Source organism: Capronia epimyces, assembly GCF_000585565.1.
Source record: "Capronia epimyces CBS 606.96 chromosome Unknown aczIQ-supercont1.10, whole genome shotgun sequence".
In the NCBI taxonomy this organism is placed as follows: Eukaryota; Fungi; Ascomycota; class Eurotiomycetes; order Chaetothyriales; family Herpotrichiellaceae; genus Capronia; species Capronia epimyces.
Window position 1 is genome coordinate 1,239,789 of NW_006912913.1, and position 20,274 is coordinate 1,260,062.

At 53.0% G+C, this 20,274-nt stretch overlaps 7 protein-coding genes across 7 annotated transcripts; 5 read left to right on the top strand and 2 right to left on the bottom strand.

The window, feature by feature from the left end:
- Positions 1-847: 847 nt before the first annotated feature.
- Positions 848-1,327, top strand: A1O3_10008 (uncharacterized protein; the record flags this gene model as incomplete). The annotated part of the gene is made up of 1 exon (XM_007740099.1): positions 848-1,327. A coding segment is annotated over one exon (480 nt), but the record flags the coding sequence as incomplete, so codon positions are not given.
- A 1,301-nt stretch (positions 1,328-2,628) lies between these two features.
- A1O3_10009 (uncharacterized protein) lies at positions 2,629-4,839 on the top strand (the record flags this gene model as incomplete). Its single annotated transcript, XM_007740100.1, has 1 exon — positions 2,629-4,839. One exon carries the CDS (start codon positions 2,629-2,631, stop codon positions 4,837-4,839), a length of 2,211 nt encoding a protein of 736 aa, XP_007738290.1.
- Positions 4,840-6,435: 1,596 nt separating this feature from the next.
- A1O3_10010 (uncharacterized protein) lies at positions 6,436-7,902 on the bottom strand (the record flags this gene model as incomplete). Its single annotated transcript, XM_007740101.1, has 1 exon — positions 6,436-7,902. The coding sequence occupies one exon, from the start codon at positions 7,900-7,902 to the stop codon at positions 6,436-6,438; it is 1,467 nt and encodes a 488-aa protein (XP_007738291.1).
- A 2,147-nt stretch (positions 7,903-10,049) lies between these two features.
- A1O3_10011 (STE/STE11/CDC15 protein kinase) lies at positions 10,050-14,444 on the top strand (the record flags this gene model as incomplete). Its single annotated transcript, XM_007740102.1, has 1 exon — positions 10,050-14,444. One exon carries the CDS (start codon positions 10,050-10,052, stop codon positions 14,442-14,444), a length of 4,395 nt encoding a protein of 1,464 aa, XP_007738292.1.
- A 2,379-nt stretch (positions 14,445-16,823) lies between these two features.
- Positions 16,824-18,017, top strand: A1O3_10012 (uncharacterized protein; the record flags this gene model as incomplete). Its single annotated transcript, XM_007740103.1, has 2 exons — positions 16,824-17,589; positions 17,698-18,017. The coding sequence occupies 2 exons, from the start codon at positions 16,824-16,826 to the stop codon at positions 18,015-18,017; spliced, it is 1,086 nt and encodes a 361-aa protein (XP_007738293.1).
- A 388-nt stretch (positions 18,018-18,405) lies between these two features.
- A1O3_10013 (uncharacterized protein) lies at positions 18,406-18,653 on the top strand (the record flags this gene model as incomplete). The annotated part of the gene is made up of 1 exon (XM_007740104.1): positions 18,406-18,653. A coding segment is annotated over one exon (201 nt), but the record flags the coding sequence as incomplete, so codon positions are not given.
- Positions 18,654-18,786: 133 nt separating this feature from the next.
- A1O3_10014 (uncharacterized protein) lies at positions 18,787-19,496 on the bottom strand (the record flags this gene model as incomplete). Its single annotated transcript, XM_007740105.1, has 2 exons — positions 18,787-19,343; positions 19,400-19,496. 2 exons carry the CDS (start codon positions 19,494-19,496, stop codon positions 18,787-18,789), a joined length of 654 nt encoding a protein of 217 aa, XP_007738295.1.
- Positions 19,497-20,274: the final 778 nt, after the last annotated feature.

The following is a 20,274-nucleotide window of genomic DNA, read 5'->3' on the forward strand; positions in this document are numbered from 1 at the left end:
CACTACAGCCACCATGTCGCCCCATGGGTGAGTCAAGAAATCCTCTAATTTTTCCCCACAGACTCGGCGGTGCTGACACTGGATCATTTTTGCTTCATAACAGCTTGACGTATGTGATCTAACCCGGACCTTTGGCCTCCTTGTCCCGCCCTTAGCCATGACATCCCCCTGTGTGATGGATGCAGTACTACAACTCTCCGCGGCATCTTCGGGCCTTAGAGCAAGCCCGCCAGAGGCTCGTGGGCTTGGGCCTTTTCTCTTACTCATACCCAAACCCCCAGGCCCTGAGTGTGCGCTGTCTGCTGTTCGGCTTCTGGCCTGCTTTGTGCTCCTCAGAGCAAAGCAATTTATCGAAGCAGTCCCAGACACCTGGACAGCAGTCTTTCATCGGGGAGATGTCCCTAGGGGCTTCACAAGAGATGATTTTGCCGATGTTTCTCATAGGCGAATATGGTGGGGCGTAGTCGCTCTGATGTCCAGACTCGGTACGCTCTATCTTCCTATATTCGTTCTCTGTATCGATTCCATAACAACTTTTTTTGTTCTGACGTTCATCAAATTCTGGAGATGCTATGATCGGCTGACCAAGATATAATCACGGAAAGAGATCGCACATGCACTTATGTGTGGAACCTCTCCAGCCATAAGTTCAGAACTCCTCCGGGAAATTCTGGGCTCATCAAATATAGATGTCGCAGAGCCCACCAGATTTCATGGAATCTTGGATACTTGTCTCCGCTGCCTCGCCCTCCTCGGCGATGTGATGAGTCTTTGTCTTCCGCCGCCGCCACAAGAGGCGATGGCCGACATCGCGCTCCAATCCCCTATAGGTCCTCCAGGTGCTGACGCGTGGAAGGTGCTGCTAGAAAAGCTGTGGAAATGGCACACGAGACGCCCAACTGAGATTCATGCCCTGGTGGACGCCGAAGACCGCGAAGCTTCTTTTCCTACTATTATCTTTACGAGCAGCGCCGGTGTGTCCGCCAACATCACTTATCATACTTCAATGTTGTTACTATTCAGTCACCAGCCCTGTGCGATTTCGCCCGTTGATTGGCACAGCATGACAGGAGCGGATGAGGCCCAGATGTCGCCTCTCTGGCATGCACGGCGCGTGTGTGGCATTGCCCTCAACAGTGACCCGGAGCACACAAAGTGCTGGGATCCGTGTTTGATTGCCGCCTTCACACTGGCGGCCCAGCAGATGACGCATCCAGCCCAACAAACTGATCTTCTTGCCTGCCTGGATCGAGTTCGTGCGGCAGGTTGGCACATTGATGGACTAGTTCGAAAGCTGCGTGAGCACTGGGGCCGATCGATCAATGATCAAAATCACCTAATTTGATCATTGTCTTTAGCAAAGGCGAACGACCATATTTCAGACCATATGTTCATCTGGCTCAAAAAGAGGCCTGCGTTGTGCTCTAGACAGACTATAGGGCGTCTTCCCCTTCCCCTCAAGATCTGACTAGTGAGTACTACTCACTGCACGCAGGGGTCGAGACTGACGATGCTGCCCACTGCCCAGAATACCGTGCCACAGCGGAGGCCCACGTCCCCAGAATCACTGGCAGGTTACCAACATTCCTCGTCTTGATTTGGCGAGGACCAGGTTAAGACGACTGCAACTCTACGTCTACCTTCTTCCGTCAACCTGCCTCTTGGCATAATAATGGTATGTTTTGAACGTCTTAGTCCGGAGCTTCTTTTCATAGAAGATGAAGGGCATTAATGACCAAGGTTAGAATCACGAACCCAATAACAGAGATGGTGATCACGACATCCGTGGTTCCAACAGCATTGGTCCAGGGTGTCTGAGCAAAGACGAACAAAAACATCGTTTGTCCGCTAAGACGGGATCAAGCTTTCGTCGGAGGAAGACGAGGTTGACTTGAAGGTGCGGCGGGCCCTTAACAACTCATTAGAGGTTCAGCGGTGCTTACAGCGGCGTGGCGTTCCGCGTAATTCACCGTCATACCACGTGATACTATGAACTGTTATGACGCCAAGAGATATCAGCCTGATACATGACTAGCAGGCTGCAGGCAGATTGCTGGAAGACCAGGCCAAACAACCAGGCCAAACAACCAGGCCAAACAACTACCTACTACTAATTAGTATCCGTACTGTATCTACAAGAAACCACAGAGAGCGCCCTCCTACTGCTATAGCTGGGTTGTAACCTTCATTTGCAATGTGTCCCTTCTAGTAACATAAGGCCCAGTCCTACGCCTCCCCCTCAGTGTCCCACGCCGTCGGGTGGCCTGGAAGCGGTCCCGACTCCGAACCAAACTCCCATTGCTGTTCAAGTTTCAGGGTCATCATTCCCACCCTTGGGCAGACTCAAGAGCCTCCATCTCATCAGGCTGCATCCCCGTCGAAGATAGTTGCTTCAATACTCGATCACTTTGTCGCAATCGCAGTTCCAAACCCTCGACCGATACCTGATCGAGCCGTTTGCACGAAAGTTACAGCAACCCTGTCTACGCGGATGATCCAACGCAATTAGACGGCTTGTCCTTACCATTGCTGCGCTGCACCTGTCCCTTTCAAAGCATGCAGTGCAACCTGGGTCTTGGAAGTATCCATAATTAATCGTCGATGTCGCCAGACGGCAATCATGCAGTTATGGATGCCAGTAAGGAAGCCGTTTCGCCGGAAACTACGACAACCGACCTCATAGACCTCGGAGAAGAAGAGACGAGCAACGCCCCCCCTCAAGAGACTTTGCAAGAGACATCATTCGCGAAGGGAAAACAAAAACAACTTGAGGCAGAGCCGACCGAAAAGATTCAAACCCTCCGTCTGGACGACACGAAAGCCGACTCTGGCCCTGCCTCAACAACTCCGAAAGACCTGCCATCCGTCCCGCCTCCACCAGAGCCTCCGTCCGAGAACGAGAAACCTTACCTCGATCCCACCCCCAAAACTCCAGTTGTGTCGAGGCACCCATCGGTTAGAGGCGCAGTAGAAGATTATAACGAGAAAGACAGTGCCTATAACCAAGAGAACCAAGATGCCGCGGTTGATGTCCCGTATCCCAAATCGAGTGGCGAGAATGACACCGAGTCCAGATCAGAAATCCAGAGCATTATGGGTCAATTCGAGGATGCATCGGTTGCCCCATCTAAAGAAGAAATCATGTCCCCGAGACACGAACTAGCAGGGCCTCTTCTTGGAACAGGCAGTGGCTATCCGCCACGAAGGTCGAGCTTGGAACATTTACGCGCGAGAGACATGGATACGATCGCGACTTCGCCGGCGATCCCTCACTCTGAGAAGCCGTTGCCCTCACCGCCCTCCGGTGCTGTCCATGACGAAGCCGGCGGCGGAGTGAAAAGCCCGTCCCTGAAAGGTGCAGCTGTGGCCTCAACATCCTCTCTTCCCTTGCAGCCACCTCCTCCTGAGCCAGAACCAGAACTGCCGTTTGATTTTCACCGATTTTTGGAACAACTTCGACACAAATCAGCCGATCCGGTGGCCAAGTTTCTGCGGTCGTTTCTGACCGAGTTCGGGAAGAAGCAATGGATGGTACACGAGCAAGTCAAGATCATCGGCGATTTTCTCGCCTTCATCACAAACAAAATGGCTCTTTGTGAGGTGTGGCGCGATGTTTCTGAGAACGAATTCGATAACGCCAAAGAAGGGATGGAAAAGCTTGTGATGAACAGGCTCTATTCCCAGACGTTTTCACCTGCAATCGCGCCGCCTGCCGCGCCGCCCGCTCGCTCTCGATCAAGAGGCCGGCGAAAAGATTTGGAAAAGAGTCTCATGCCTGGGAGACGAGGCCAGCATCAGGAAGATGTAGAACGCGATGAGATCCTTGCTCAAAAGATTCGAATCTACAGTTGGGTCAGGGAAGAGCATCTTGATCTCGAGCCGGTGGGGCCCAATGGCGAGAGATTTCTCAAACTTGCGCAGCAAGAGCTGTTGAAAATCAAAGGATATCGTGCCCCCCGAGACAAAGTCATCTGCGTCCTCAACTGCTGTAAGGTTATTTTCGGCTTGTTGAAGAATACAAAGAGCTCAGACACTTCGGCGGACTCATTTGTGCCGCTACTCATCTACGTCGTTCTTCAAGCCAATCCGGAGCACCTGGTATCCAACGTACAGTATATCCTACGGTTCAGAAATCAGGAGAAGCTTGGAGGTGAGGCAGGGTACTATTTGTCTTCCCTGTCAGGGGCAATCCAGTTCATTGAGAGCCTGGATCGCACGAGCTTGACCGTAAGCGACGAAGAGTTCGAACGGAATGTCGAGATTGCCGTGTCCCAGATCGCCGCTCAAAATCGCGAGGCCGAAGCTGTCAGCCCGCGCGCAGGACTTTCGGAGAAATCGGGTCCAGCCGAATCAGAGCTGACACCTAGAAACTCGACGGATGTGGCTTCTAGCAGCCCGACCCGAAGGGACTTGAGTCGCCTCAACACTAGCTCTGAAGGCGGTTCAGACGATAGTGTCACAGGCCTTTTACGTACCATTCAACGACCGCTGTCGACGATTGGAAAAATATTCTCTGACCAAGAAACTTCGCAGGAACGCAGAGCTACCTCGAGCCTGGCGCCACAGAGTGCTCCTCGATTGAGTCCAGCCGTATTCCAACCTCCACGTGAAGGAGGAGTTGCTGCTTATGATGCGCAAGAAGCGGCAGCAAGACAAGCGAGCGCTGAAGCCGCAGAAGCTCGACGGATTCAACTTGCAGAGCACAGGACGGTGGTTGAGACATTGTGCGGCATGTTCCCCAACCTCGACAAAGAGGTGATTGATGATGTGGTGCGACAGAAGGAGGGTAGAGTCGGCCTGGCTGTGGACGCTTGCCTGACCTTGACTGCTGGGAGTTGATACCGCGACAGTCGGATTTTGGCACGAGATGTGGACGATCTCGTTGTGGTAATGACTAGGAGAATGCCAGTATAGCCGCCTCCTTCTGATTTCACCCTGATGCTTGCAGGCAAAGGGGACGTATCCATCGGTCTACCACGACCATTCTAGTTGCTAGGTCGGTCAAGAGTCTGGCCCCGGCAATCTAGAAGAGCCCAGTTGTGTCTGTGGCAGCGTATTCCGCGGAGAGTTATCGAAGACATTCCATGCTGTGATTCAGAAACAAGGCCCTTGCCCGCAGATATGCACCGAGCTGAACGTCGCCATCTTCAGCCATGAATCTCAGCAACACTTGAGATTGCATGTATGTCTGCAGTTTGACTAGAGATCAGGTTCGCTGGGTTTCGCTGAGGTTCGCTTGAGCCAGGGAGATAAGAATGATTTCCTAGGGAGCACGCCGGATCAGGACCGATGAGGAGAGAGTGAGATAAAGTTCTCGTCCGTGCCATGGCATGCATGGCATGCATGGCAAATTAATATTCAATGGAAGAGACGGATCTTCATCTGGATGACCACCTACCTACCTCACAGGTCACCTACCTACCTCACAGGTCACCTACCTACCTACCTTACCTATTAGGTATCTAATTACTTACACCGTGCCGTACGGAGTATGTATGACTTGACTGAAATTCCATCATTCCATCGCCATTATAATCAAGGTACGGATACCTACTATAGACAGGTCTCTTGAAACTGTGCTGTACGGAGTGCACTGTACAGAGTGCAGTGTGCAACCTTGGCCTGCCTCCCAGTGATACGACGTGACCTGGTGTGATCTAATGTTTGTTTGAATTAAATTCCTCCGTACGCCGAACGCCAACGTATGTCATGTCCTGTCCTGGATACCTAGATATCGATCGAGCGCCCAAGCCTGCGAACACTGCGAATCGGACCAGGGGCATCTATGCATGATCCAGACTCCTATTCTCCTATTCTCCTTCCTTTGTGCACTTTCGATTCGCAGCCCAGATTCATTCATGGTCATGAGAGGAAGTGTCAAACATGAGAAAGAGAGTTAGGGACATTGTCTTTAGACGTTCATTCCCAAGATTGATTTCCCAAGATTGATTCGAAGAGCGCAGAGACGCAGATACACAAGGCCAGTTCCGTCATGACCATATCTTTGCCATTTCATTAGTAACCCCAAAAGAAACAAAAATGCCAGCCAGCTGTGCGGGTTTGGCGATAGCACTATCCATGCAGCTCGGCCGAATCTGCTTTACACGAGCAATCAAAACAGCCATGAGACTTTTCCGCGATTCCCTCAGATCCCCCTAGACGGGACACAGGATCTCGGAGAAGTGAGGGCACCCCCATGTCACAGGAAAGCCCGATCTTGGCTGTGCAAACCCTCCCCTTTTCCCTTTTTTTTGGTTTTGGCAGAGACTGAAAAACGTAGGCGCCTCCAAAGGCCCGGCGTCGGATGAGCCGCTTTTTTGGTGTTGTCTCCAAAGAACCCAGGACTGACTTCTGCTCGACAGTGCAATCAAGCGCTCGATTTTCATCACTTTCAGCTTCATTCCTCTTGAGGTGATTGTTTGTGGGTAGCGCACATCAAGTGCCACCTCGGACGACGTCGGGTGAGAGCCCAACCGCAGCCCACCACTCATCAGGAATCTCCTCCCTTCTCTGCATTCTATCCAGTATGACGCTAAAGACTTCCAGCTCCAATATCCTGTCGTTTCCTCGCGAGAGATCTCGCTGGATCGCTTCATGAACCGGATCGTCCGGCCTTGGAGCTAGATCTCTACGTACTCTCCCATGTCGTGCGCGGATTTCCCGCACATCCGCTTCGGTGATGCCCGAAGGAAGATCCAGGTCGCAAGAATCATCACCGCCAATCTCCCCAAAACTGGTTGCGGCAGTCGTAGCTTGCGACGATCGATTGGAACCGGATTGCGCATCTGGAAGTGAGGACATGAAGGAAGTCGTAGCGCTTGATCGGCCTGGTTCCATAGTAGTCAGAAGAGTTCCCCAGTTTTCCTCTTCGTGGGCATCAGAGGCCGGGCTTGGACTTCGAAGTCGATCACCGAGTCCGTCAATCCTCGAGCTAGACCCGACACCTGGGCGTGGTGATTCGTGGTTGACACGCCGTAACGGCGGATAAGAGGTGTCAAAGTTTTCTGGTGGCGTTGTGTCCATGAAGCCGTCCAACAGATCACGTTCATTCAGCCTGGGCTGTTCCTGGCCTAGAGGTTCTACGCTGGCACCAGGAGGGTCAGGTGCCGGAGCGGACTCTGGAGGTGCCGGAGCGGACTCTGGAGGTGCCGGAGCGGACTCTGGAAAGGTCGGAGCGGAATTAGGATGTAGGGAATACGTCACGATCGGACCGGCCAAGTCTTGACGCAAGCCATATCTTCGACCGTTAATCATATATGTAGGCCCGATTGCGGCTAACCGTCTGCTAGCCGACGGACTAGGGGCTCGTGTCACCGCCATGTGAAAGTGTGTCCGGCGAGATGGTTCCGACTCTGGCTGTGAAGCTGCCGCAACTTCGAATCTCAATCCAGATTCTCGAGAAGGACGAGGTAAATGTTGTGCAATAGTTTCATGCGAGTCAGATGAGAGGATCTCGATGCCCACATCTTGATCCGTGTCCCCCCCTGATGAGGCACCACCAGTACTGAAGCGCAATCGGTCCAACAGGTCGATATCCGTATCAGTTCGGGCCGCCGGCTCTAGACGAGTGCGTTCTGATCGCCTAGCCGAGTCCCGCTCAAGTAGACTCGCACGGGCGCGCTGTCTAAGGCGTACCGAGCGAAGACGGCCTAGATCCGAGTCCAACTCGTAAATATCTTGAGAGAGGTCGCGCGGCTGACGCGATTGTAGCGGAGTGGTTCTCGACTCATCGGCAGGTTCTCGACGAGTATCTCTTATGCGATCAATGAGAGAGCGGGAGGAGGACGTTCGACCAGGTCGCACGCTGGATTCTCGACGAATGTTAGAGCGCCTTGTTGCTGCAAGCTGATCGAGCTTTGCTGCAGCCTGATCTGCATGAACCTCATCAGGCTCTCGAAACATACTGCGTCAGCCACGGAGTTAGTGCATGAATCATGGAAGACGAGCGTAGAATAGCAGCAATACCAACACAAGTCACGCCTAGGCGCAGAAACGTGACAAGGGGGATGGGGGGGATAGGGAAAATGGAGAGAAGACGTACGGCAAACCCATGGTGTCTCAGGCTGATCTTTGCGCGACAATTAAGCGTAAAGCTGGGAGAGGAGATTCAAAATGGGTGACAAAACGGAAATAAATGCGACAAACAAAGCAAGGAGTGGAGAGAAAGATGAAATAGAGGCGGATTGTCGATGGCTTGTTGTTTGATGATAGGGAAGAGAAAAACACCCGGTCAGACGAATTCTGGGGGGAGAGGAGGAGGAGGAGCAGAAGGAGGAGGCAGAGAGGCGAGAGGCGGTGGCCGGCGCAGGGGCAGGTGGAGGCAGCAGTGGCAACTTGAACTGCGCAAAGAGGCTGGAACACGGCGGCAAGTGACAGCACGTGACTGGTGACCTCTGATCAGTCAGCCATTCAGGCTTGTCACGTGCTCTCCTGTCATTGAGCCCCATCAAACCTGAGCAAATGGCTTGGCATCTACAACCATCATCATGCAGGTGCACATACCTTACCTTGGTATGTATGCTGTTGAGCTGTATAGTTGTATACTGTCTGTCAGTGTGTCCCTCCACTTTGCGTACCCAGCTGCACGCCCGAAATTTGTTCTCAGAGGCCAATATGGTCTAAGCCTGGAAGGTCAAGAGTCACCATCACCTCTGGCAGCTTGGTCACCACACACCTTCCCCCGGTCGGAGTGCAGTGTTCTTGAGACATGACCAACTTTGCACCTTGGATCTTTGTTCTTCATTTATATTCACCCACGGTATCGTTGCTTAATCTTGTTTTTGCCCTTCTTTTAGCTTTCAACTTTTGACACAGCCAGCCCATTTGCCTGGGAGGAAGTCATCAGAGCCCATACTAGTCCGCGTAGATTTTTGGCCATGATCTTATTGTTCATCGTCAGGAAAGCTGCACTTAGATCCCGTTATGTACATCTCCACAAGACACTCCATGTTTTATCACTCGCCGCCATTTTGAGCCCATTGAATACCTCACACCGTATCCGTACAGCATCGGGCTTGACTCTCCGATATGCAGTCCAGGAGGGCCGTGCTAGACACCCATTTGCGGTCGAATTCACCACATGGACCGTGTGCCTGGTTAAGAGTTAAGACTGTGACTGACATTTGTTGTGGGGAAAGGCTGCTGTGTGTCTGTGCTGGCACCTGCTGTCTGTTGTGTTTGGGTCTGACCTGTTCTGCGCCACATGGCGACTTTCAGTTGGTTCGTAGGAGGGACTGCTACCGTCAGGCACACATGTACAAAGATAGGGTATCGTGTCGCAGTACTGAGTTAGAGGTCCATTCAAGCAAGACATCGTACATATTAATGGTATACTTGCATGCATTGACCACCAGTCGGGTGGTGACGTTACAAGACGAGGGGGAGCAGGAGGTCGCGTGCAGCGACGCGTATCATGCCTCCATACCTGTACAGCCATTAGTACAGCGTTGGTGACATAGTACTGGTACTACCTAATAGGTACCTGGATACTGTCGTGCATAGTACCAAGTACGGATACATCGATACATCGTAGAGAGAAGTCCCTTGCCGTTAAGCGAGACTGCAGGTGTTTATCATTGGTATGCTTGTATGTATTATTGCTGACTGCATTACCTTTGTCTTAGCACCTCCGTATTTCCGCAAGTGCATTGTGGATTGTGGCTAATTAGGTACTGTTACGTCCTGTCCTGTCCTGGGCTGCTGCAACACCTCACTTGCCGTACACTGGCACTTGAGTTCCATTCACGCCGTTTGTTTGTTGCATGTCCAATGCCACCGTGGTCCAGCACCTCCCGCCCATTGTACGGACCTGAACCACCACCACCACTACCTGGCAGCCCGGCATCCTGTCTCCAGAAAGCTCCAATCTGCGGCCGAGTCAGCATCTCCTTTGACGTCGCAAGGTCCCCCCATCGGCGTCTTCCGTTCGCTTCTCGAGCAAACACCGACCGCTCCTAGTTGCCAAACAGACCGCAGTCCGGCGCACAGATGACGATCGAATCGAAGTCGGCATTGACTCTCTAACCTTTCCTCCTTCACCGCCATCCAAAATGCCTGCTCGGACCGCCGACCCTCCAGACGATGTCCCTACTGCCAGAGAACTCGACGGCTTCAGCCTCAAGCCCAGAGGGTCCAGACCTCCTTCTAGCCCGACGAAAAAAGACGACAAGACTAAGGCACAGGATGTAGCAGAATTGAAGGACTATCAATTGGGTGATTGTCTAGGCAAAGGTGCCTTTGGCTCTGTTTACCGGGCGTTGAATTGGGGAACTGGCGAGACCGTCGCCGTGAAGCAGATCAAACTGGCGGACTTGCCCAAGAGTGAGCTCAGGGTCATCATGCTGGAAATAGATCTGCTCAAGAACCTCGATCATCCCAACATCGTCAAGTACCACGGATTCGTCAAGACCCCCGAGACTCTCAACATCATCTTGGAATATTGTGAAAATGGCTCGCTACATTCCATCTCGAAGAACTTTGGTCGTTTCCCCGAAAACCTGGTGGCTCTGTACATGTCCCAGGTCCTTCAAGGATTGGTATATTTGCACGAGCAGGGTGTGATTCATCGAGACATTAAAGGAGCCAATATATTGACAACCAAGCAAGGGCTGGTCAAACTTGCTGATTTTGGCGTTGCAAGTCGGACCACGGGTCTACACGAGTCGAGTGTGGTTGGAACTCCATACTGGATGGCTCCGGAAGTCATTGAGTTGACGGGGGCGACGACCGCCTCAGACATTTGGAGTTTGGGATGCACAGTGATTGAGCTGCTGGATGGGAAACCGCCTTACCACACCCTCCAGCCCATGCCGGCACTGTTTCGCATTGTGAATGACGATCATCCCCCCTTACCACAGGGTGCTTCCCCGGGGGTTCTTGATTTCTTGATGCAATGCTTTCAGAAAGACCCCAATCTGCGAGTCTCGGCCAGGAAGTTGTTGAAACATCCTTGGATCGTCAATGCGCGCAGATCCGACGCGGTCAAGCCAAAGAACCCCACTGAATATACGGAGGCCGTCAAGAGCGTTCAGGAATGGAATGAAGCGCTGAAGGATTCGCCCAACAGCAGTTCAACGAGGAAGAACTCCAACGCCTCTACCGCCAGCCCGATACCATCCGCGAAGGAATCGCTTCGATCACTCAAATCGCAAATGAAATCTACCGTCCCCCTCAACAAAGAACATACCACGAACCGATTTCGATCTCTGGAGGACGAGGACAACTGGGATGATGATTTCGCAACCACCATATCGCCAAGTACATTCCAGCTACCTCACCTTCGGCCTCACGACAACTTCGGTGGAATGTTATCCTCTGAGAAATTGAAAGCGTTTGCAGCGGTAGAAAATCCAATGGGAAAAGAAAATGAGGCTCTGGAGGACCAAGATTCCACGTTGAAAGCCTTCCCCGCAACCGACGCAGAGTCGATGAGGACGGTCCGCCTCGCAACATCGAAGAAGCCAGAGTTCCGCCATACACGTCACAAGTCTGAAGCTCCGCTCAAAACCAAACCCAAGTCTGCGCAGACTTCCCGGAAAGCCTCGCTGCCGTCCTCGCGGCAGAGTACCAATCTTTCCAAGAGCAAGGCTCCGCCTCCCAAGATCCCACAGGATGAACCACCGACTCGCCGATACCGAGAAAGTTCTGTCGAGGATTTCTCCGACATCATCTCAGGGAATGAATTGACTCTGGACACGAAACTAGGCATGATGCGACTGCAGAACGAAGAACCCTCCAAAATTCTCAACTCGCCAAGTGTGACAGATTTGATGCAGAGCATGAGGCCCCCAAGGGCCGGCGGAAGCCTCAAACGTGCCCCGGCGCCCAGAAATAAGTTGTCCATGCGGAGGACAAGGTCCTCGATTGAAATACAACGGTTCGCGGAGAACGAGGAAGATGAAGACTTTTCGGACGTCCTTGCGCAGACCGCTGCGGTGTTTGAGAAGCCTGACAGTGAAGATGGGTCAGAGTTGATGTTGAATTCGAAGGTCTCAAACTTGTCCTGGCTGCCAGATGGCGAGGACGACGATGATCCATTCGCCCAGCTCGAGGAAGGCCTACCGGAAGCAGACCTTGAGTCCAACATAGCCCGCGACAAGCATGCGCGACTAAGGAGCGACGTGGAGGTCTTGGTGGGCCGGCTCAAAGTCATGCAGGATGATGACGCCCTCTTACAGATCTCGGAAGAGCTGATGAATTTTTTCGACGTGTTTTCAGAGACCAAAAGTGTTATTATCAGTGCACATGGTGTGCTCCCGATTTTGGAAATCCTGGAGGACTGTATGCGCCTGGATATCGTCCTCAATCTGTTGAAGATTGTCAATGCCATCATCTTCAATGATGAAGAAGTACAGGAAAACCTGTGTTTTGTGGGGGGCATCCCAAAGATCAACAAGTTCGCATCGAAAAAGTTCCCTCGAGAAATCCGGTTAGAGGCTGCCGCCTTCGTCCGACAGATGTACCAGACCTCAACCCTGATCCTCCAAATGTTTGTCAGTGCGGGTGGTCTCACGGTGTTGGTTGATTTCCTAGAAGATGATTACGACGACGACCGAGAACTGGTCCTTATTGGGGTCAATGGGATTTGGAGTGTCTTTGAACTGCAAGGGTCTACTCCGAAGAATGACTTTTGTCGAATCCTTTCGCGCAACTCGGTGCTGGAACCATTGTCATTGGTGCTGAACCGAGTATTGAATGAACCCTCGGATTCCGGAGATCAAAAGGAGCTCGCCGACTTGTGCGAGGGTCGGATAGCCAGCATTTTCTTTGTCTTTTCGCAGGCCGAAAATTATGTCAAGGAACTTGTGGCGGAAAGGACCGTGTTACATCGCGTTCTCAAGAATCTCAAGAAGATGGCACCGGCACATCAGGTGACGATGTTGAAGTTCATCAAAAACCTGTCCATGTTGTCCACGACCTTGGACGCCCTGCATAATTCCAACGCCATTGACGTTCTGGCCGAACTTCTCAGCAACAGCATGAACAAGCCACATTTTAGGGAGATGTCCAATCAGATCTTGAACACGATTTACAATCTTTGTCGATTGTCGAAGCGACGGCAAGAAGATGCCGCTCTTGTCGGGATCATTCCCATTCTCATCAAGATTGTCAAGCAAGAGAAGACGCCGGTGAAGGAATTTGCCTTGCCAATTCTCTGTGACATGGCTCATTCAACCCGGGCTGCGCGCCGCGAACTCTGGCAGAACAAGGGTCTGGCGTTCTATGTTTCGTTGTTGTCCGATCCTTATTGGCAGGTGACGGCACTCGATGCCATCTTCACGTGGCTTCAAGAAGAGACTGCTCGAGTGGAAGACCATCTGTTGGAGAACCAAAACTTCACCTCCGCCATCGTGGCCGCCTTGACGAGCAGCAAATCGACCTCGTTCGAAAACCTGTTGGAGCCTCTCCAGAAGCTGCTGAGGCTATCCCCACCTCTTGCGGCATCCATGGCCCGCAGTCCTCAGCTGTTCGATACTCTCGGCCAGAGACTAGGCCACAACAAACCAGCGATTCGACTCAACCTCCTTCGCATCATCGGCAGCATTTGCGACTCGACCGAGGAAGGCTGCTTCCTCCTCGAACAATGTGGTCTGTACGATGTGATCCGGGAGTTGTCTTTCTCGGACTCGGCCGTCTTGGTTCGCAGTATGGCCGGAGAACTCATCCGCTCGTGTGAGGAATCCGACAATGTCAGTATCAAGAGCGGCCAGGGGGGTGCCACCGCGGCCAATGGTGGGCGACGGATACATGCCGGATTTCAACGGCGCACGAGCTCTACCACGCCTCCGCATCTCCTCGATCGTCAGATGAGCATGCCCACTTCTCCCCAGCTCGGTCGTTCGGAGCGTGCGAGCATCAACATGTACGACGCCCCGGTGGCGCAGACGCCGCGAAGGCAACGCAACGGCGTCTATGTCAATAGTGCCAGCGTGATGCGGCCGGCCAGTCGTGATGGCTCGACGTACGTGCGGGAAAACTCGCCGGCGTTTGCCATGCCGGGCCTCACGAGAGCCCACACTGCCAGTGCGGTGACGGAAATGACGGTGAACAAGAGCAGGCTTCCACGACAGTCCACAGCCGCGACTGCCATGGCGGGCCATCACCGGCTCTCGAGACAGAGTACGCGTGAAAGCATGGTTAGTTCGTCGAGGGCGTCGGCATCTTCCTCGGCGGAAAAAGAGCCCCGGCCACGCACGCACCAATCATCACACAGCCAGAGCAGTGGGCGAAACACACCGGCGACTCTGACACCGGTGACAGAAGGAAGGGTTCGTCGGCATGGTCATACGAGTAGCATCAGCCAGAGTCAGACTCAAGGCTTACCTAACATCAATCAGCTTGGTTCGCGTCCGGGTTCGCAGCAGAGTCAACGACCAGTCGAGGTGACGGTTGCAAGACGGACTACCGCCAGAAGGCAGGGGACTGCAGATGACCGATGGGGTTAGAGGCCTTGAGTGTCGGGATTGCATTTGGGTTGAGTGTGTTTTGTTTTTGTTGGTGTTTGTCTTCAGGATTGCTTGATAGATTGATGAGCGAGGAAAAGGGAGACAACAAGGGCGGCGCAACAGCCAGCTTCCGGGCATGCAACACCCTTGGAGCCATGAGAGGTGAGTAAAGTGTCTGGTACACTTTGTACATATCACGCATACAGTGGGAGGGACGAACACCGATGGCGGGAGGTCAGGGTCAGGTTCATGTTCAGGCCCAGGCTCAGGCCAGGCTCAGGGGCTACTGTAGACCGTGGGCCGTGATGAGGTGAAACGAAATCTAGAACTGAACGGCCTCGCTGGCACGTGTAATATTCTTAGGGACATTACTTCTTGGGCTTGGCCGTTTGCTATACGGAGTACTGGAAGGGTTTGTTTGCCGCTCTTCACGCCGAGCACAAGAGGGCACTCGGTCGTAGGCATGGATCGGCTTCAACGGGTGTGGGGCCGGTAAGGAGAGGAAGCGTCGACGGTTCTCGGAGCCGAGTCTCAGATACAGTAGCAGCAGCAGCAGCGGCAGATATGTGGCTTAGGCTTGCTGCGCACTTGCAGTCTTGACCTCAGGCTGGTGGCAAAACATATTCCCATAAAACACATTCACATTTTTTTCATCTCCATGTCCAAAGTGGTGATGTCAAGAGTATCCGTACATCCGGTATATCCACCTTGGTTGGTTCCACCGTAAGTGTGAGAGTGCACTACAATTCGGGAGGCGAGGACGGCGGACGGGAGATCGACTCTGCAAAGGGAGATCTGCGTGACGGTGTAGTGTTAGTAGTTACGTAGATTAGTCCTGTATCCGTGCTCCGTCGATGTGACATAGTAGTGGTGGTGAAACAACACGCCGGTGGTGGGTAGTGGGTAGTGCATTAGCATGGTGGGAAGGGAAGAGGAATGGGGGTCAAGGTCGTATTGGTACAAGTGCACATGTATCCGTACAGTATACTGCGTAGTACTATTGCCTACTGCAATGCTAACGGTGATGGGTGGGCGAACGGACGAAAAGGTCCGGAGCCAGAGCCGCAGCCAGATGGAGATGCAGTGCAAGATATACAGAGTGAGAGTAGAGAGTAGAGAGCAGCTGGTACTCTGTAGGGAGTACCTACTGCTAGATACCTAGGTGCTACTACTACTGCTACTACTACTACTACAACTGCTACTACTACTACTACAACTGCTACTACTACTACTACAACTGCTACTACTACTACTACAACTGCTACTACTATGATGTTATCACATATTTCTTCCATGTCGGTATCGTCGACACTCCGAGAATTCAGCGCAGCGCAGCCTCGTCTCGAAAATCGTCCGAGGCGAGGCTTGGGTCACCCTAACCCCGACCCTAACCCTTGGAAGCAGCTCGAAACATCCATATCCATGTCCATGTCCACTTCCACACCACCATCCAGGCCTCTCGTCGCAGGGAGTAGGAGTAGCGACACTGCGATCTGTAGTCTGTAGTCTGAGACGGTATGGAACCCAGCCACTATCAACCGCATTTGACATTTGTCATCTGCGATCGAGACTCGAGAGGATGACCAACTCCAGCTGCAAATCTTTCTTCCCTTCCAACCCACTTGAGGCGCCACCCAGCATCACCACCAGCACCACAAAAATTTCATCTATGACGAAACGTGGATCCTCTCACCCATGCACCCATGCACACATGTACCTTTCCCCTTGTACCAGTTACGCATACGCATACTGGATGCTGATGCTCCAACCACGTCGGCGAGTGCTGTAACTGGCAAGGAAGACGGCACTCTCGCACAATCCCAATCCCAGTGGCGCGGTGGCGCGGTGGTGGAGATCAATCGACGTCGAACGTCGGAGGTCGGATCCTACCTTCTAGCTATGTACTGTACAGAGCACGCATATGTGCTCTGTACTCTGGACTAGAATCCGAGATGGAGTTACATAACGGCTATGAAGTCCACCGAGTTTGTCCCAGACGAGAGGAATCTAGATAGCACTATTAATTATTGAGCAATTGATTGGTTGTTCGGACTAGTACTCCGTAGTAGTGGTATATAACAAGACGCACAGGGTCACGGCACGATAAGAGCAAACCCAACAACACAGCACAGCAACCGGCAGCTTGGACATACACACTCTCTGTGCAGAATATTTATTCCTTCTTCTTCCTCGAATTCAGACTCACACTTATACCACCACTACCTTCTTCTGCGGCTGGTCTGGTCTAGTCTACTCTACTCTACCATCATCTCTTGAAGCTCTCTCTCCAACAAGATAAGACATCTTCTCTCCTTCCAGATAAGAAATCATCTCTTCAACACCTCTCCAACCAGACAAAACAAAACCCCACTGCACACCATGTCGACAGACTACAAGTTCCAAGGCTGGCTCGGCCTGGATCCCGAGTCGGTCAAGGGCAAGATGGTGTGGCAGGAATACGAGCCCAAGCCATTCGACGACAACGACGTCGACATCAAGATCACGCACTGCGGCATCTGCGGCTCCGACATCCACACCCTACGGTCCGGCTGGGGGGCGTCCGACTATCCCGTGTGCGTGGGCCACGAGATTGTCGGCCACGCGGTGCGGGTGGGCTCCAAGGTGAAGGGGATCAAAGTGGGCGACCGCGTCGGCGTAGGCGCCCAGTCCGGCTCGTGTCTGAACCAGCATGGCGACTGTGAGGCCTGCGCCGACGGGCTCGAACAGCACTGCCCCAAGAACGTCGGCACCTACAACTCCCGCTGGCCCGACGGCAGCAAGGCCTACGGCGGGTATGCCGACTACTGGCGCGGCAGTGCCGAGTTTGTGCTCAAGATCCCCGACGCCATCCCGTCCGACGAAGCCGCCCCGATGCTGTGTGGTGGCATCACCGCCTTCAGTCCTCTAACTCAGCATGGCGCCGGGCCCGGGAAGAAGGTCGGCATCGTCGGCATCGGTGGCCTGGGTCACTTTGGCATCATGGGCGCCAAAGCCCTCGGGTGCGACAAGATCGTCGCCATTTCGCGCACCTCGGGCAAAAAAGACGATGCGCTGAAGATGGGTGCCACCGACTTCATCGCCACCGACGAGTCCGACTCCTGGGCCGCTGACCATGCTGGTTCTCTGGACCTGATTGTGTCGACGGGTAAGTCGCCTTCCGTACTCAAAAACACAATCCCTCCCCTCCCCTTGGTGATACTCTACGGTGGTAATTCCATCGTGTGTACTGGCCGCATGCTAACGTGCTGACCAGTCTCGTCGCCCAAAATGCCCCTTCCACAGTACCTCCAGCTGCTGAAATTGAACGGCGTTTTTGTCCAAGTCGGCGCCCCCGAGGACATCGTGCCGGGCTTCAACATGTTTGCTCTGATTGCCAAGCGGGTCACCATCACCGGCAGTATGATCGGGTCGCCCAAGGAAATCCAGCAGATGCTCGACCTGTTCGCCGAGAAGGGCGTGCATACGTGGAACAACAATGTCCCCATGACCGAAGCCAACAAGGCCGTGGTTGACATGGTCGATGGCAAGGCCCGCTATCGTTATGTGCTGGTCAACGAAAAGCACCTGAAGTAAGGATAGGATAGGACTGGACTGGACTGGACTGGACTGGACTGGACTGCTCTGCTCTGCTCGATCGATCGATTGATCGGCGCTCGGCCGTCCCGTCCCGCACCAATTGCCGCCTCTTCCCACCGAGGAGCTGCGTGTTAGGTCTGAGGTCCGTCGACCAACTGTTCTTCCAACCGTTCTTTTGTACACACCGAAACCGAAAGGAAAGCGCTGGGCCTGGATTTTGCTGCTAGGATAAGACTGCGACAGCGGGCGATGTACAAGTACAAACAAACATAGAACATGAACATGAATACAAATAGATACAAGGTATCAGCACAGAGATAAAGTTGGACATACATGACATGACGTACCAGGACGAAGGGTGAAGGGTGTGTATGTAGCCTTGAAGAATAGACTTAGCGAAGAAGGAGTCGAATTGGTCAAGCAGATCCCATATCAGTCAATACCTAGCTTTGCTGGCAAGCTCACGCATGCGGCATACAAGTGTATCCCTGTATCGTACATTGTCTGTGAGCATGATTTGATCCTGACACCAGAAGTCCAACGATCATTTATCGCAACCATCGAGAAGGAAGGTGGAAGCAGGTGAAGGTTCACACACTCCAGACTGGGCACTGTCCGAACACCAGTGCTCCACATGACCTTGTCAGAACCATCATCGCCGCCATGGTTCATGCTTGACGTGATGGTTATGAAGGAGCCGGTGTTGCTGAAGATTATCACCAGAGCATACCTGAGTCTTCCTCAATGCTCGCTCGTTTCTGATAGGCTAGTAGAATAGATAACCCCATTTTGCAAAGAACTCTTTGCCGACCTTCCAGGCACTGGGATCCCAGGATGGCGCGCCAGGGTCCAATGTAAAACTCGTGAGGCAGAATAAGTCGGCCAGGAACTCTTCCTCGTCAATGATGCCCATCATGGTGATCATGTTGTCCCTCAGGCTGGGAAATGGGAATCGGTCGAACCATAAGGGGTGACTAGTAGTCAGCTGTAAAGCCGTTGGACGTAGCGGCTCCGGGATCTCCGCTCCGACGGGGGTCGACTTGCTCGGGAGAGAGTAGGAACAGGTGATCCCCATCATGGCCCCATTGTTGAAGAGTGCAGCGTAGACAGATGTAGAAACCGATGTGTGCAGACATATGTCCGGCTTGATCCAGCCAGGTACAAAGGTCTGGTATAGGCGGCCGGGAAGTCGGGGGACTTCGGGAACAAGGCTGTGCGCAACAGTCTCGCATTCGGAAATCGGCGACTCGCTCCAAGTACCCTGGTCAGCGACAGTGGCAGGGACATTGGCTTCAAGTCTTTTAGCTTCTGCTAGGCGCTTCCCTAGGACGGGTAGTCAGTAGGCTGGATTGTGACAGTTGCACGATAGCATGACGAACTCCTTGCCCTCTGTGCCAGCCTGTCCTGGATCTGCTTTCTCTTGCGAGGATCCTCAACTCCAAACCAATTGTCATCTTTAATCCTGGCTCTTCCCATGATGAAGGACTAATAGATGGCTAAGTCAGGACCCAAGTCGGAGACGTTGACCACCCAACGTCCGTTCAGCGTTACGGCATCAGAGAGTGTGGCAATTTGTGCGATCGTTGGACCGTTGGTCAGATGGGAGACGGGGAATATGCTCGGAAATAGAAATCTTTATGAAGGAAGCAGGCTTTGCACAAGCACAAGAATGCCGCCTCCTATCCGCCTAATCACAGGTATGCCACCAGCAGGCTGCGTAACGTGATATGTAAATGTTGTTCAAGAACAGCAAGTCGAAGACGGGCAGCGCAGTGGAAGTGCGAGGGTGACTAAGCTATGCACTGTGCAGGCCGCAGGCTGCGGGCGGGAAGAAGTCAACACAAGCCTTGGGGGAAATTCTTCACCTGCTCTACACAATACACAATTCCCAGTCTATTTTCTGACATTCTGACATTCTGACATTTACCTCTTCGACGGGATCAGAACTGCGTGCTTGCTCTTTGGCCAATCAACGGACAGCTTACAAATTTCTCGGACGAAGCTGATCGGACGAGGAAGCTCCTTCGGTCGAATCGAAAGCCATTGCCACCCCATCCAACTCACGGTTTGAGAGAGAGAGAGAGAGAGTGCGACAAGATGTTAGGAGCAGGAGTTCGTGGTCTTCCGTGAATAATAAGAAGAAGAAGAGCAGCTTATCCGAAAACACGAACTCTACCCGCGCAGTCCCCAGTCAGAGGACGAGGGGTGTCTGTAGTCGACATCCCAGATCCGGTGGGATGGGGGAAAGGACTAT